Here is an 18276-nt window from a genome sequence, read left to right as displayed (position 1 = left end):
TTGTCGGTGTTGGTTTGTTGTTGATTCTATGAAAACAACCGTATCACTCAACTTTTCACAGTATCTCACTTTCTGCCGTACCTTCCTATTCATAACGAATTCTACACCTGTTGTACTATTTTCTGTCGCTGTTGATATTACCCTGTACTGACCAGAAACTCTTGTCTTCTTTCCTCTATACTTCACTGATCCCTCCTTTATCTAGACTGAGCCTTAGCATTTCCCTTTTCAGAATTTATAGCTTCCCTATCAAGTTCAGGCTTTTGACATTCCACGCCCCGGTTCGTAGAACGGCATCCTTTCGTTGATTATTAAAACTTTTTCTCATGGTCATTTCCCTCTTGGCAGTACCTTTCCGGAGATCCAAATGGGGAACTAGTCTAGAATCTTTTAACAATGGAGAGATCATCATGATACAATTTCAGTTGCAGGCAACATGTGTCGTAATACACACTAAGTGTCTTTAATGAGTTGGTTTTCATTGCTCTCAACATCCTCATACCGTTAATCATCGCTGATTCTTTCCCTTCTAGGGACGGTTTTCCACTGCAAGGGCAAAAGAGTGCCCTGAACCTCTGTCCACTTCTCCGCCCTCTTTGACAAAGCCATTGGCAGAACGAGGGTCACTTCTTATGACGAAAGCCTTATGACCGCCATTGCTGATGATTTTTTAATCAAAATTTAAGCAGTTGAGAGGTTAGAATGCGGCACCCAGGACGTTTTAATTATTAGTCAAAGTCGCTGCACCTAGACCACGGGCTTACACAGACATAATGATTAACATTATTGGTTGCTTACTATCTAGAAAGGAACCCTGTAGGGTTAAGAAGTACCTGCGTCGCATAGGGATGAGAATAAGAAGGGATGAAATTGAAGCATAGCTCAGGATCACTTGGAGCAGTTTAATTTCGAGATTGTTGGGTACATGGCTTATTGGTTGTACTGTATGAAAATAATGTGGGCGTAATATTCCCCACTATCACTAGGGGTGGCGGTGTGGATGAGAAGAGCTGACGTAAAAATGTTCGAAAACGACCTGTTGGTATTTACTCTGTATTTAACTGACTTGGGAAACTTGTATAAAGAACACTGCAGCGAACTAGTAATTTTGTCAACATGTTTCGGGACCCGAGACCAAGCCACATGACTGAATACCATAGATAAAGTTAGCATCTTCTCTAGAATCGTATGGTGTAAAACAGCAGAGAATAAGTCATATCTGTTCAACATCTCCTTAGCTCAGTTGGTAGAGCACTTGCCCGCGAAAGGCAAAGGTCCCGAGTTCGAGTCTCGGTCTGGCACACAGTTTTAATCTGCCAGGAAGTTTCATATCAGCGCACACTCCGCTGCAGAGTGAAAATCTCATTCTGGAAACATCCCCCAGGCTGTGGCTAAGCCATGTCTCCGCAATATCCTTTCTTTCAGGAGTGCTAGTTCTGCAAGGTTCGCAGGAGAGCTTCTGTAAAGTTTGGAAGGTAGGAGACGAGATACTGGCAGAAGTAAAGCTGTGAGACCGGGCGTGAGTCGTGCTTCGGTAGCTCAGTTGGTAGAGAACTTGCCCGCGAAAGGCAAAGGTCCCGAGTTCGAGTCTCGGTCGGGCACACAGTTTTAATCTGCCAGGAAGTTTCATCTCCTTATAATCCTCTGTATCGGTTTCAGCCAAACTTAGTACACATATTACAGAAACACTATAGGAGTGAAAACCACCAACGTCTCATTAGAGTAGGGGTGGAGGTGATAACGGGGTGATGGACAAAGAAGGGGGGAAGGGGGTGGGGTGGAGGAAGTGGATCCAGAGGAGGGGGGGAGGACAGTCGGAGGAGAGATGAGGACAGAGAGAGAGAGAGGGGAGGAAGGTGGAGATGGACTAATCAAATATGGGAATAAATCAGTATGAAGCAACGACAGGTTTCTCAGCTAGCTGTAAATAATTCATCACTGATGAAACAAATACTGGCATCTATTTTCAAGGGTTTGACATTGTAGATTTTTCCCCGTGACGCTCCCTCGCGAGTGAATTCTTGACATTCAACTCGCTCTGTTCGTCCATATCATCCATAGCTCCGTATTCAATAAGAAGTGAAGCTCTGATGATGAAGCAGTGTCTTCAAAATGCACATTGCCGCAAGGTAAACGCCATTGAAAGGGCAGTAGAAGGGTTTTATTATTGAGTTTTCCATTTACTTTCTTGTCGCAGCCTTGCTAACCGTAGCCATGATGGCTACCAAGTGAAAAAGAAGTCCCAGGATCCGGACACAAATAATTGTTGGCATGTGGGACTTTCATTCTTATAATAGCTACACTATCTGATCAAAAGTATTCGGACACTTCTATGTAATACGGAATCGACCAGTAGATGCAACGAGACGTGGAACAGCCAGTACAAAACGAGGCGCTGAGTGTTGTGTTGTCATTAGAGAAGCAGAACGGGTCGGTCAGGAGAGCTTGGCGAGTACGAGCGTGGATCACTCACTGAATGATACCTATGCAACATATCCATCGGGCACATTCCAGTCTTCCTAAAGCTGACCAAGTCGGCTTTTGATAATGTGATTGAAGAAGTAGAAGTACAGAGGAACAATCACTGTTATCAAAGACCAAGAAGTCCTCACATACTGACGGACAGGCACCGTCGAGTATTGCGGAGGGTGGTTGCAAAAAATCGCATGAAGTCTGTGAAAGGAATCACTTGTGAGTTCCACAGCGCTACCAGCAGTCCAGCTTGCACAATCACTGTGCTTAGGGAGTTAAAGAAAAAAAAAGGTTCAAATGGTTCTGAGCACTATGGGACTTAACATCTGTGGTCATTAGTCCCCTAGAACTTAGAACTACTTAAACCTAACTAACCTAAGGACATCACACACATCCATGCCCGAGGCAGGATTCGAACCTGCGACCGTAGCAGTCGCGCGGTTCCGGACTGAGCGCCTACAACCGCTAGACCACCGCGGCCGGCTTAGGGAGTTAAAGAAATGGCGTAAAATGGTCGAGCAGTTCCTCAAACGCCACATATTTCTGTAGCCAATGCTATGCGATGCTTGAGTTCATATAAAGAGTGTTGCCACTGGACAGTGGATGCCTGAAAACGAGTGATTTGACCTGATGGATCACAATGTACGCTGTGGCAATTCGATGGAAGTACTTTGGTTTGGCAAATGCACAAAAAACGTTACTTGCCATTAAGTGGGGTGCAACAGTGAGGAGGAGGTGTTTTTACGGCATTGGCGATGTCTCTAGGAGTTAGAGCGTAGTGTCCTTATTATGCTTAAGAAAACGCGAAGTAGCGAACGCCTGCTAGACCGGCCACCCTTTCGGCACCAAACGTGAGCGCCTGTAACGGGACATATCTTCTTGCTAAAGGCACCTCGACGTGATTACTCTACAGTTCACTCTTAAGTGTTTGGCAGGGAGTTCATAGAACCACTTTCAAACCACTAGTCAACCGTTCACTCTCGATCAGCACGTGGCAAAAATGGGCAAATACGAGGGCAGTTCAATAAGTAATGCAACACATTTTTTTTCTGAAACAGGGGTTGTTTTATTCAGCATTGAAATACACCAGGTTATTCCCCAATCTTTTAGCTACACAACACTATTTTTCAACGTAATCTCCATTCAATGCTACGGCCTTACGCCACCTTGAAATGAGGGCTTGTATGCCTGCACGGTACCATTCCACTAGTCGATGTCGGAGCCAACGTCGTACTGCATCAATAACTTCTTCATCATCCGCGTAGTGCCTCCCACGGATTGCGTCCTTCATTGGGCCAAACATATGGAAATCCGACGTTGCGAGATCGGGGCTGTAGGGTGCATGAGGAAGAACAGTCCACTGAAGTTTTGTGAGCTCCTCTCGGGTACGAAGACTTGTGTGAGGTCTTGCGTTGTCATGAAGGAGGAGAAGTTCGTTCAGATTTTTGTGCCTACGAACACGCTTAAGTCGTTTCTTCAATTTCTGAAGAGTAGCACAATACACTTCAGAACACATCTCGAACGAGTGTGTTCGCACGCTCCGCCATTGCAGGAGTCACAGCTGTGCACGGCCGGCCCGCACGCGGGAGATCAGACAGTCTTGCTTGACCTTGCGGCGATGATGACACACGCTTTGCCCAACGACTCACCGTGCTTTTGTCCACTGCCAGATCACCGTAGACATTCTGCAAGCGCCTATGAATATCTGAGACGCCCTGGTTTTCCGCCAAAAGAAACTCGATCATTGCCCGTTGTTTGCAACGCACATCCGTTACAGACGCCATTTTAACAGCTCCGTACAGCGCTGCCACCTGTCGGAAGTCAATGAAACTATACGAGACGAAGCGGGAATGTTTGAAAATATTCCACAAGAAATTTCCGGTTTTTTCAACCAAAATTGGCTGAGAAAAAAAATGTGTTGCATTACTTATTGAACTGCCCTCGTAAATCTTTAAGTGCGAATTCTGCTTTCTGTTACTTTATCACGGTGTCGTATCTCCTTATGTGGCTGGATATCAACAAAACCTTTTTTTTATTTGGAGGAGAAATTTGGTGATAACAATTTCGTGAAACGATCTCGCAGCAATGAGAACCGTCTTTTTTGTTAATGATTGCCACCCCACTTCGCGTATCATATTCATGGTACTCTCTCCTCTATTTCGCCACAATGCAAAACGAACAGTCGTTGTTTGAACTGCTCTGTAATATTATCTCGTAAGGATCCCATATCTAGGCAGAGCCTTCGCATCTCCCTTTTCAGTTTTTCTATCTTCTGTTGCAGCATAAGCTTCAGGCAGTCCTTTACAACCAGCCAGGGAATATACGAGTATGTGCCAACAACCGACGTAATTCTGCAGTCAGATGCTGCAACGTTGCTTGTGCAGTAGCGTGCGGTACAACTTTGTGTCGTCAGTGGCTGACTGAGTTGCCACGTGCTATGGCACAGCTCAGCGTTTCCGCAGACGACTGTGTGACGGGAGCCTACCTTCCGTCGTAACACGCCCAGCCGGAAAGAGTACAAATGATCCCGGCTCAGCCGGTAGCAGCACTCCTTCAGTATGGTGCATTTGATCGGTACAGTCTCCACGCCCTCATTGGTATAATGTACGACTCAACTAGTCCAGCCTAACAGAACAGCGTCAGAAATTAGGCGAAGCCGCTGAGCTAAGAGCCGTCAGCTGTTTCCGGGCTTTGAATTGGATCAGTTAAGACGAAGCCGTCCAGTTTACATCTGCATCTACATTTCTCCGCCAGCAGACTGACGGTGTGCGACGAAGGGTGTTTCTGGTACCATTAACTCATCTACTCTTCCCTGCCCCAATCGCGAATAGCGCAAGGGAAGAATGATTGTTAGTAAGTTTCTCCATTTGCTCTAGTTTCTCGAATTTTCTCATCATGGTCATTTCGCGAGACCTATGTGGGAAGAACTAATATATTGTTCGACTATGCACAAGAACTCTCTTGTAGCGTCTGCCGAAGGAGTTCGTTGGGCATCTCCGTAACGCTCTCGCGCCGATCATACGATCCTGCCATATCCTGTGACTAAAGGCGTCGCTATTGATGGATCTTCTCTATCTCTTTTATCAGTCCTACCTGGTAAGGACCGCAGACTGATGAACAAGGATCGGTCGAAAAAGCACCTTCTCAGCTACTTCTTTCGTGGATGAGTTACATTTCTTTAAGATTCTTTCTATGAATTTGTCTGGCATCTACTTCTCGTACAATCTGTTTTACATAGTCATTTCACTTACCGTCGCTCAGCATAGTTACTACTATATATTTTAAACAAATTTTTCATTAATAATGAAGTCGTACAGTGGCGACTTTCTTTTCGTATGTATGCCCAACGTGTTACAGTAATTTACGTTCGAGTCAACTGCCAGAGCCCGTGTGATTCATCAGTTATCTGTAGGTCCCTTTGCAAATCGATACCGTGTTCTGGCGTTGCCACTTTCTTATAGACAATTGCATCATCTGCGAACAGTCTTAAAGAGATTCCAACGCTTTCGATAAAATCATGTATATAAATTGTAAACAGTACAGGTACTCCAGAAATTATCTTTACATCTGCTGATTTTTTTCGGTTAAGAGGGACGCGATGAGTGTTATCCGTAAGAAAGTTTTGAATGTAGTCGAAAATCTGGTCTGATACTCGGCAAGGTCGTACGTTTTACACTAAACGGCAGTGCGGGACTTCTCAAAGTCGAGGAACACGGCATCCACCTAAGCGCCGTTGCTTATACATCTACATCTACATTTATACTCCGCAAGCCACCCAACGGTGTGTGGCGGAGGGCACTTTACGTGCCACTGTCATTACCTCCCTTTCCTGTTCCAGTCGCGTATGGTTCGCGGGAAGAACGACTGTCTGAAGGCCTCTGTGCGCGCTCTAATCTCTCTAATTTTACTTTCGTGATCTCCTCGGGAGGTATAAGTAGGGGGAAGCAATATATTCGATCCTTCATCCAGAAAAGCACCCTCTCGAAACCTGAACAGCAAGCTACACCGCGATGCAGAGCGCCTCTCTTGCAGAGTCTGCCACTTGAGTTTGTTAAACATCTCCGTAACGCTATCACGGTTACCAAATAACCCTGTGACGAAACGCGCCGCTCTTCTTTGAATCTTCTCTATCTCCTCCGTCAACCCGATCTGGTACGGATCCCACACTGATGAGCAATACTCAAGTATAGGTCGAACGAGTGTTTTGTAAGCCACCTCCTTTGTTGATGGACTACATTTTCTAAGGACTCTCCCAATGAATCTCAACCTGGTACCCGCCTTACCAACAATTAATTTTATATGATCATTCCACTTCAAATCGTTCCGCATGCATACTCCCAGATATTTTACAGAAGTAACTGCTACCAGTGTTTGTTCCGCTATCATATAATCATACAATAAAGGATCCTTCTTTCTATGTATTCGCAATACATTACATTTGTCTATGTTAAGGGTCAGTTGCCACTAATGCTGCAACTTCTCTGTATACTACAGCATCATCCGCGAAAAGCCGCATGGAACTTCCGACACTATCTACTAGGTCATTTATATATATTGTGAAAAGCAATGGTCCCATAACACTCCCCTGTGGCACACCAGAGGTTACTTTAACGTCTGTAGACGTCTCTCCGTTGATAATAACATGCTGTGTTCTGTTTGCTAAAAACTCTTCAATCCAGCCACACAGCTGGTCTCATATTCCGTAGGCTCTTACTTTGTTTATCAGGCGACAGTGCGGAACTGTATCGAACGCCTTCCGGAAGTCAAGGAAAATAGCATCTACCTGGGAGCCTGTATCTAATATTTTCTGGGTCTCATGAACAAATAAAGCGAGTTGGGTCTCACACGATCGCTGTTTCCGGAATCCATGTTGATTCCTACATAGTAGATTCTGAGTTTCCAAAAACGACATGATATTCGAGCAAAAAACATGTTCTAAAATTCTACAACAGATCGACGTCAGAGATATAGGTCTATAGTTTTGCGCATCTGCTCGACGACCCTTCTTGAAGACTGGGACTACCTGTGCTCTTTTCCAATCATTTGGAACCTTCCGTTCCTCTAGAGACTTGCGGTACACGGCTGTTAGAAGGGGGGCAAGTTCTTTCGCGTACTCTGTGTAGAATCGAATTGGTATCCCGTCAGGTCCAGTGGACTTTCCTCTGTTGAGTGATTCCAGTTGCTTTTCTATTCCTTGGACACTTATTTCGATGTCAGCCATTTTTTCGTTTGTGCGAGGATTTAGAGAAGCTATGGATCTCAGTTTCGCAAGGTCTCTGTCTGCGGAATCCATGTTCATTACATAGAGGAGATTTTCGTTCTCCAAAAACTTCATAATTCTTGAGCAGATAACGTGTTCCATAATTCTACAACAGACTGCCGTCAAAGATACAGGCCAATAATAATATGCATCTATCCTGTGACCCTTCTTGAAAATGGGAATGACCTGGGCCTCTTTCTAGTCGCTGTACACCCTTCGTTGCTTCAGACCTCTACGATAAAATGCTGTTAGAAGGGGAGCAAGTTGTTTCGCGTAATCTTTGCAAAATTTTACATGTATCTCATCTCGTCCTGACGCATTTCCACTACTAAGTGATTGTAGTTACTTTTCTATTCAGAAATTGACTATGTCAGTATCTGTCACTTGGCCGTTCCCCCAATGACTGAAAAGAGAGACCGTATTACGAACTTTGCGGTTAAATAAGTTCGGAAGACTGAATAAATTATTTCTATCTTCTCTCTGTTATGTTCCGTTTCGGTGTCTGTATGGTCCCTGAATGACTAAATAGATGATTTATAACCGGTTGGTGATTTTACGTAAGGCCAAAACCTCTTAATGTTTTTAGTCAGTTCGACTGACAAAATTTTATTTTCCAAATAATTGAGCGCTTCTCTCATTTCTCACCTTACGCTCATGTTCCGTTCCTTCAACTTTTGTTTGTCTGGAAGGTTTTGACTTCTGAATCTGTGATGAAGCTCTCTTTGTTTACACAACAGTTTTCTAATGCAGCTTTTTTTTAAGGCATCTTGAACGATGCTTTTGAGTTTTTTTCCATTTGGGCTACACTACTTCGTCCTCTGCACTGAATATTTGGTGTTAACTATTCAAATACTCTGCAATTTGTATCCTGTTACTCTCTCTTAGCAAAAATCTCTTCCTGCGTGTCTTAACACTCCCTGTAATAACCGTAGTCATAGATTATATCTCAGCCTCAAGCTCAATGGCAGCTTGCTCTGCTTGAACTGATTCGAGAAGTTCAGGTCCGTTTGTTGTTAGGAGATCTAAGAGGTTACGTTCTCCAGTTGGTTCTCTAATTTGTTGCTCAAAGTAATTTTTGGACAAGACATTGAGAATAATGTCATACGAATCTCTGTCTGTGGCACCAGTTTTGATAGCATGACTCTTTCAATCTGTTCCTGTCAAATTGTAATCACCCCCTATTACAACAGCGTGATCAGGAAGATTTTAAACGATATTCTGCAACTTCTCCATGAAGCGCTCTACAATTACAGCTCTAGACCCATTAGAAAACCGTGATAACATCGGTAGATACTATCGAGTTCTTTACTGCAATAAATATGTTGGTACCATTGTCTACTAAGTTATAAACACGCGAATCTGAACTTAATATTTCATTGCTATTCACTTCTGGTTTTAAATAGCTCTCTGTTACCAACGTTATCTGGGCATTAAACCTTCAATTGCCGATTCTAGTTCTGGGATATTTCCCTGGATGCTCCTCAGATTTATTAATAACGTATTATTCTTTTCTATATCAGATCTGCGAGGCGAGCATTCTCTGAGGACACTGTGGTGGATGTATCTTTGGTTTTGGCAGGCGATAGATATCTGAGTCCAAGGATGTGCTGTGTGACGGGAGGTTCCTCCAACCTAAAAAAAAACCATGTGCACGTCACACGTAGCCCGCTACCATAGTGCCCGCTTCCTGCATGTAGTGCACACTTGAACTATTGAGCGGAGACCTACAATTTTCCACTCGACAGCGGAGGTCGAAAAATTCGCATTCTATACAGTCGCAGAATAGTCTGAGCTTCTGGTTTAGACCTTTCAGTCTACTCCAAACCACAGACCTCGGGTACGATGTTACAAACAGTAAGCTGATGCCATTTCTAGATTCGACGTGGGACTGCGCTCTTTCTGCCAGTCGGCACAGCCCATAGGCGAGGTACGCCATCGTAGCGGCCCAGCCTCGCTGCGACTTGGAGCTGACTCACGCCTTGATCAGCCAGGGCGCCTTCAAGCGGCCGCTACCCTCGCATTCCGCTGCCTTAGCTTACGCCAGACACAACCCAATAGCAATGACGGGCACTTGGATTTCTGCCATCGAATACTGTACGGAAGCCATCGAGTCATAAAGAATGTTCATACCGGATAAGGATCCTTCACTCCGAGCTTACTGTTGTTCTGGAGTGCCTATCTCGCAGCTTCCCACACACGTAACATCGCAGTCAGAAGTGGCTACCCAGCAACACTTGCCTACCATATTCAGACTTCCAACATTTCACGTTTCGACACATAGAATGTTACTTATTCGTTTGGTTTTTCAGTCTTTTTCTAGCATCACCTCCTTATTGGCAGATACATTCCGGAGATCTTACTGGGACAGTAATCCGGAATCTTTTACCAGAGAAGATACCATCATGATACTTTTACAATTAGAGGTGTCATGTCCTGTGTGTACACATTACGTATATTAGTGCAGTGGTTTCCATTGCCTTCTGCATCTTAATGCCGTTGATCATTGCTGATTCAGCTGCCTTTTAGGGTCAGGTTCCCAACTCAAGGACAAAAGGTAACCCTGAACTTCAGTATGTTCCTTTGCCCTCTTTGACAAGGCCGTTGACAACGAAGGTGACTTTTTATGCCATAAGTCTTCGATCGCTATTGCTGATGAGTTTTGTTCAAAAGCCGGCCACTGTGACCGAGCAGTTCTAGGGCGCTTCAGCCCGGAACCGCGCTGCTGCTACCGTCGCAGGTTCGAATCCTGCCTCGGGCATGGATGTGTGTGCTGTCCTTAGGTTAGTTAGGTTTAACTAGTTCTAAGTCTAGGCCACTGATGATCTCAGATGTTAAGTCCCATAGTGCTTTGAGCCATTTGAACCATTTGTTAAAATTTAAGCAGCGGCAGTGAACGTACGTGGGGCCTAGGGCGTTTCGGCTATAGTCACATACTGTACATTACCTTTATATCAGAGGGAATACAGGGTATGAAACAAATAATAGTCTACTTGGGTTTGTTGGCTGGTTGGTATGGGGAAGGGGTGATCCGTTCTATCGGATTAGGGAAGGATGGGGAAGGAAGGCGGCCGTGCCCTTTCAGAGAAACCATCCTGGTATTTGCCTGAAGCGATTTAGGTAAATCATGGAAAACCTCAATCAGGATGGCAGGATACGGGTTTCAACCGTCGTCCTCCCGAATGCGAGTCCAGTGTGCTAACCACTGCGCCTCCTTAGTCGGTGCCTATTTGGGCCCACTCTATTTACATGTTACGTAAACAAATCTGAATATACCAGTAAACCCGCGATTCACTAAAGAATCGAACTCCCATGAATAAAACAGTCCGAACGTCTGATTACCCTGCAAATGAGTTAATGTGTTAAAAATTTTACGTTAAGCACTTAGCGAGAAAAAGTTAGAATAAATATGGGATTATGTTTTAAGTTTATTGGAAGTCGCTAAGCGCTCTCATTAAACAATGGATGAGTATACTGCGAGTAATCTGCGCTCAGTTTCAATCAAAAGCTAGTTTTTCACATATATCAATGTTTTATGACGTAGTACCTCCTGAAATGCTTGCTGTACATTCAACGGTATAGGTCGATTGTGTCCGCAAAATGTGTATCGAGTAGAGTTAGTAGTAAAGAACTAATAAGTTACGACGTTATACCTTATGCTGAAGTTTTACTCGATGAATAGCGAAAATGTACGAGGGCGTGCTACAAAGTAATGTCTCAGAACTCCTTATTCTATTCTCAATATCGGTTGAGATATTACATGTCATGCATATCATTCGGACAACTTTCCCATTTCGCTCATTCAAGTTGCAACCCTTTGCTGCTAGAGCCCTCCGAATTGTATCCCACAACATAGAGGTGTGTGACGTAACTATGTCGGTGCGTGAGAAACACCGTGCTATAATTGAGTTTCTAACTGCAGAACACGTACCTCCAATTGAAATCCACAGAAGAATGTACGGTGATGATTGTATTGACATCAGTAATGTGCGACGCTGAGCTGAAGGAAACGGCGGTGCTAACCTCAATGTGTGTGACAGGGCTCATCTGCTGGCAAAACTTAAATAACAAATTCGATGACTTCCCTTCGATAGTGAAAAGCGGTGAGGTTGGGGCTTCGCCGACGTCGTCAGACATTATACAGTGACGGTATCAACAAACTGCTCTCTCGTTGGGAGAAATGTGTTCCTTGTCGAGGGGACTATGTTGGGAAACAAACGCGTAGACATGACGAAGAAATATGAAAACCGTTAGTAAAGTTTGTTTTATTCCAAAAGCTTCAAAAGCTTTCACCTAACAAATTCGGAGACAATCATTTTCAGCACGCCCCTTTAGTAAGGAATAAACTTTTTTCTTTCATTATTTTGTGGGTGACGTCAGAGAGAGAAAATGTTTTAAAGTTTTGTAATGGGTAAACGGTTTTGGATGTCAATGTTTGATGAATATAGTCGGCGTAATTTGCTAGCCGTGAGAAACATTTCCTCAGTACATAAACACTGTTTCTTACTGTGTTCAGCCTGCAACATAAGATTATGTCTTTTAATGTGTAGATTATTACAGTATTTTAATTTTTTAAATTTGCGTAATGGTTGTATGAAATACTGAAAATAAAATTTTTTGTTGCCCCTGGAAGCCATTAGAAAGCAACCTGCAACTGGATCACCGCCGCGGTTTAGTCATTTTGGTAATATCGATAGCCCGAAACACTACAGATAACACACCTGCCAAATTCTGGGAGGGACATCGAAACATACACAATATCGTGCATCCTCATAATTTCGCGGCGCGAAAATACACCTTGGCTCACTCTGATGATGGCTGGACGGTATTCAGCCGAAATATTAGAAAAAGAAGTCAAATTTATGCGGCTGCACGCCCAGAATTTTATGGACCATATACAATACCCTTCATAAATGGTTGTCTGAATTTTCCTAACTAATCGGCAATGTGGGTTGCGTCGCGTCCTTAGCCGAAAAGTATTGGGTTGATGAATAAGTCTGTAGCGTTTTTCCATAAGTTTTAATAAACAAAAAGGTTACGCATAACAGAGACTTAAGTGTCCAATAATATATTCTCTTTCACTATTTACAACAGTCTGCCAACGTTGGGGTAATTTTACGATTCACCGACTGTAGAAATTACGGGGATTTGAGACGAAGAGCTCTTCGTGCCATGTTCGGAACGCATTTTCATCCGGAACGGAAGTCCCTTGAAGGTTGTTGGATAAAGATCAGGCGAATAAGTTGGGCGTGGAATGACTTCCCAACCCAACCGCTCTAAAGTGTTTTCGTCAGTTAACTAGAATGCGGGCGGGCGGGCACTCCACTCAATCTTCTTGGTCGTTGTTTTCGGACTGTGTCTGCAGGACGTCTCGGTTGTTGACAATAAATGTCAGCAGTGATTGTTTCACCTCGGGGAAGCAGGACACCACAATCTTTTGTGGATGCGCGCAGGTTTTTGTACGGGAAGTGGTCTCTTCGTTTGGGCTCAGCCATTCCTTTCTTTTGCTTGTGTTAGCATAAAAACATCATTTCTAGTCGCCAGTAACGGTACAGGATAGGAATGGCCAGCGTTGCTCACTAACCAACTGATGAAGATGAAGCCGTGATCCACATGGCCACCCGCAGATTTTTGTGATTTTGCCTTAGAACATGCGGTTTCCATATACCGAATATTTGAACATTCCCCATTGCATGCAATTGTCGCACGATGGTGGAGTGATCACAATCCATCACATTTGCCAGTTATTGAGTACACTCACGTGGATCATTATCGATTTATGTGTTTAAATGATCTTCGTCAAATCCCGAATGTCTTCCTCAACGTGGGGTGTCACTAATGTCAAAACTATCCTCCTTAAAACGAGAAAACCAATTTCTTGCCGTGCTCCGTCCAATGGCATTGTCCCCATATACGACGGATGTGTTTCTGGCTGCCTCCGCTGCTGCCACCCTTCCACTGAACTCAAACAGAAGACTATGTCGTAAATGTTCCGATTTCTCCTCTTGGCATTCCATTTTCTAGCGCCCTCAGCTTCACTTTCTACCTCCAACTGACAAAATGACAATACGTAAACTTGAATAGCTATAGTGAACTACAAATAAAAATGACAATCTATAAATAAACGCATAGCAGCCGTAATACCAATTTACAAAACAAAAACGCTATGAACTTATACACCAACATACACTACTGGGCATTAAAATTGCTACACGAAGAAGAAATGCATATGATAACGGGTATTCATTGGACAAATAAATTATACTAGAACTGACATGTGATTACATTTTCACGCAATTTGGGTGCATAGATCCTGAGAAATCAGTACCCAGAACAACCACCTCTGGCCGTAATAACGGCCTTGATACACCTCGGCATTGAGTCAAACAGAGCTTGGATGGCGTGTACAGGTACAGCTGCCTATGCAGCTTCAACACGATACCACAGTTCATCAAGAGTAGTGACTGGCGTATTGTGACGAGCCAGTTGCTCGGCCACCATTGACCAGCCTTTTTCAGTTGGTGTGAGATCTGGAGAATGTGCTGGCCAGGGCAACAGTCGAACATTTTCTGTATCCAGAAAGGCCGTACAGGACCTGCAACATGCGGTCGTGCATTATCCTGCTGAAATGTAGGGTTTCGCAGGGATCGAATGAAGGGTAGAGCCACGGGTCATAACACATCTCAAATGTAACGTCCACTGTTCAAAGTGCCGTCAATGCGAACAAGAGGTGACCGAGACGTGTAACCAATGGCACCCCATACCATCACGTCTGGTCATACGCCAGTATGGCGATGACGAATACACGCTCCAATGTCCGTTCACCGCGATGTCGCCAAACACGGATGCGACCGTCATGATGCTGTAAACAGAACTTGGATTCATCCGAAAAAAGGACGTTTTGCCATTCGTGCACCCAGTTTCGTCGTTGAGTACACCATCGCAGGCGCTCCTGTCTGTGGTGCAGTGTCAAGGGTAACCGCAGCCATGGACTCCGAGCTGATAGTCCGTGCTGCTGCAAACATCATCGAACTGTTCGTGCAGATGGTTGTTGTCTTGCAAACGTCCGCATCTGTTGACTCAGGGATCGAGACGAGGCTGCACGATCAGTTACAGGCATTCGGATAAGATGCCTGTCATCTCGAATGCTAGTGATACGAGGCCGCTGGGATCCAGCACGGAGTTCTGTATTACCCTCTTGAACCGACCGATTCGATATTCTGCTAACAGTCATTGGATCTCGACCAACGCGAGCAGCAATGTTGCGATAAGATAAACCGCAATCGCGATAGGCTACAATCCGACCTTTATGAAAGTCGGAAACGTGATGGTAGGCATTTCTCCTCCTTACACGAGGCATCAGAACAACGTTTCACCAGGCAACGCCGGTCAACTGCTGTTTGTATATGAGAAGTCGGTTGGAAAGTTTCCTCATGCCAGCACGTTGTAAGTGACGCCAGCGGCGCCAACCTTGTGTGAATGCTGTGAAAAGCTAATCATTTGCATATCACAACATCGTCTTCCTGTCGGTTAAATTTCGCGTCGGTAGCACGTCGTCTTCGTGGTGTAGCAATTTTAATGGCCAGTAGTGTAGTATATTTAAATGTAAAATTTCATTGAAAATACTCGTTTACTGGCTGAGTATTCGTGATATACCAGTCGCCAGTTCCCATAAGAAAGCGCCAGTAAGCTCAGTCCTCACTTTACGTTCCGGCAAGTATCGCGGCGGTATCGGAGCGAGGAGGGCGTGCAGGCCTACCTTGAGCGCGTCGTGCAGGTTGGTGAGCGTCTCGTCGGAGGTGCCGACGAGCCCGTGCTGGCCGAGGCCTTCGATGGCCTTGTCGAGCGCGCGGCGGCGCTGCTGCAGCGCCTTGCGCAGCTTGGGCTCGGACAGCACGATGACCTTGAGCAGCTTCTTGCAGGAGCAGACCAGCGGCGACGCGGCGCCGGGGCCCGCCGGCTGGTCGCCGTCCGAGAAGACGCGCGCCATCTGCAGGATGACCGCCTCGGGCCGCAGCAGCCGCACGCTGAAGTCCAGCCCGTCCGACAGGAACACCTTCGCGTACAGCGCCTCCAGGATCGACAGGCTGTGCGGCATCGACTCCACGAACAGGTCGATAGGCAACTCCGTCAGGATCACCTGTACACGGAGAGCAGGCGTTCAGCTGTGCTATAGGTTTCTGTGACACGCTGGAAGCGAAGCGGTAATCCTGACTTCTCCACTATCTCGCTACGTAACCTTAACTTGCAGCGAAGTCGCTTCCCAGAGCTAAGTGTGGGTCACTGTCGGCTGATGCCCGGTAGAGTTTCCATTCCAGGCGACATACCCTGACCAGCCCCCACAACATGTAGATTTAGAGTGGAAGAAGAGTGAGAAGGACAAAATAAGAGGAGACGAGATAGAGAAGGTCAGTGGGTTCAGCGCTACAAAGACTTATGATGCCAGCAGAGAGAACAAGGAAAGCAATCATAAGAAGAAGTTGACCCCATTCCAATACTAGAGCTACAGAAATCCTCAAAAGAAATTAAACACAGAAAAGCAACTGGAATGCATAAAATCAACGTAGGGCTATTAAAATACGGAGGTACGATCCTATAAAAGAGGCTGTCAATCATATTCAACCAATGCCGTCAAACAAGTGAAAAATACCTCACTCATCGGAAACAGCAGAGATACCTATGTTCAAGAAAGAAGGTCTGTTAAGTTTTCTCGACTCAGTATTGGAAATTTCCTTTGGCGAAGAACAGACTGGATTTAGAAAACGAAGCTGAATAATAGTAATTAATTTATTCTGTAACAATTAATAGAGAAGAAACGACAACATAGCCTACAACCACACATAGGATTTATAGATTTCGTTAAAGCATCTGACAATGTGAACAGAAATATAGTGGAAAGCAAACGTGGCTGTTAACTGAGGCCCATCCTATTCGATCCAAAATTATTGTGCATAATGTGATTTTATATAAAAGTGATATCCTCTAGCCGGCCGGTGTGGCCGTGCGGTTCTAGGCGCTTCAGTCTGGAACCGCGTGACCGCTACGGTCGCAGGTTCGAATCCTGCCTCATGCATGAATGTGTGTGATATCATTAGGTTAGTTAGGTTTAAGTAGTTCTAAGTCTAGGGGACTGATGACCTCAGAAGTTAAGTCCCATAGTGCTCAGAGCCATTTGAACCATTTTTTTTAATATCCTCTAGTTATTTAGGATGTCAGATTGAGCTAGACAGTAATATGTAAGGGTCTAGATTAAAATTGATTAGATTTAGAAGTATATATGGTATCATGTATAATGTATTTAAAAATAAGGTCAGACAAGAAACGAAAGTATGATTGTATAATGCTGTAGCTCTTCTAGTATATCTTCATAGCAGTGTTTACAGGGTACCTAAAAAAGAAATTCGATAAAATACAATGCACACCACAGAAATTTGTAAGAAGAATAAAAGATTGCTCAAGAACAGACGATATAAAAAACAAAACTGTACGAGCAGAATTGAAGTAGAGCCAACTGAAAGCGGAACAACCAAATTCCGGAAAACCTGGTACGAACGCATACAAACAGTGGACAGTAAACGACTTCCCAAACTAGCCTTAGCTTACGAACCTGCAGAAACAAGAGATGTTGTATTATCTAGGAAAATATCGACAGACAATTTGTGAAGACGGAACAGCTCATTCCCTAATTCAGGAAGTGTATTTCCATCCTACTGCTCAATTATATATCGCTGTTCCCGCTGTCTCTGTCCTACACCCTCCGCTCTCCCCTCTCTCCATTTTCATAGAACACTCATTCTCACTACTAAGCTGTAGACTGTTTCGTCTCCTTAATTTGTTCCATTAACAGGTTGAACTATTGCTTACGGTACCAAAATGTGTAAAGTACGCACTTGTTGTTGGCTCTGAGCACTATGGGACTTAACTGCTGAGGTCATCAGTCCCCTAGAACTTAGAACTACTAAAACCTAACTAACCTAAGGACATCACACACATCCATGCCCGAGGCAGGATTAGAACCTGCGACCGTAGCGGTCGCGCAGCTCCAGACTATAGCGCCTAGAACCGCTCGGCCACACCGGCCGTCACTTGTTGCTGTTGTGGTCTTCAGTCCAGAGACTGGTTTGATGCAGCTCTCCATGCTACTCTATCCTGTGCAAGCTTCTTCATCTTCCAGTACCTACTGCAACCTACATCCTTCTGAATCTGGTTAGTGTATTCATCTCTTGGTCTCCCTCTACGATTTTCACCCTCCACGCTGCCCTCCAATACTAAATTGGTGATCCCTTGATGTCTCAGAACATGTCGTACCAACCGATCCTTCTTGTAGTCAAGTTGTGCCACAAACTCCTCTTCTCCCCAATTCTCTTCAATACCTCCTCATTAGTTATGTGATCTACCCATCTAATCTTCAGCATTCTTCTGTAGCACCACATTTCGAAAGCTTCTATTCTCTTCTTGTCTAAACTAGTTATCATCAATGTTTCACTTCCATACAAATACTTTCACAAACGACTTCCTGCCATTTAAATCTATACTCGATGTTAACA

General features: G+C 44.6%; 1 protein-coding gene across 1 annotated transcript in view; it reads right to left on the bottom strand.

The window, feature by feature from the left end:
* The window catches only part of LOC126176238 (uncharacterized), a 400926-nt gene that overhangs the window by 293236 nt on the left and 89414 nt on the right, over positions 1–18276 (bottom strand). The window contains exon 4 of the mRNA XM_049923383.1: positions 15489–15869. Within this exon, the coding sequence (XP_049779340.1) occupies positions 15489–15869 (381 nt within the window). The remainder of the gene's footprint in view (positions 1–15488; positions 15870–18276) is intronic.

This window comes from Schistocerca cancellata, chromosome 3 (genome assembly GCF_023864275.1).
Source record: "Schistocerca cancellata isolate TAMUIC-IGC-003103 chromosome 3, iqSchCanc2.1, whole genome shotgun sequence".
Taxonomy (NCBI): Eukaryota; Metazoa; Arthropoda; class Insecta; order Orthoptera; family Acrididae; genus Schistocerca; species Schistocerca cancellata.
This window is presented reverse-complemented; position numbering and strand designations above follow the sequence as displayed.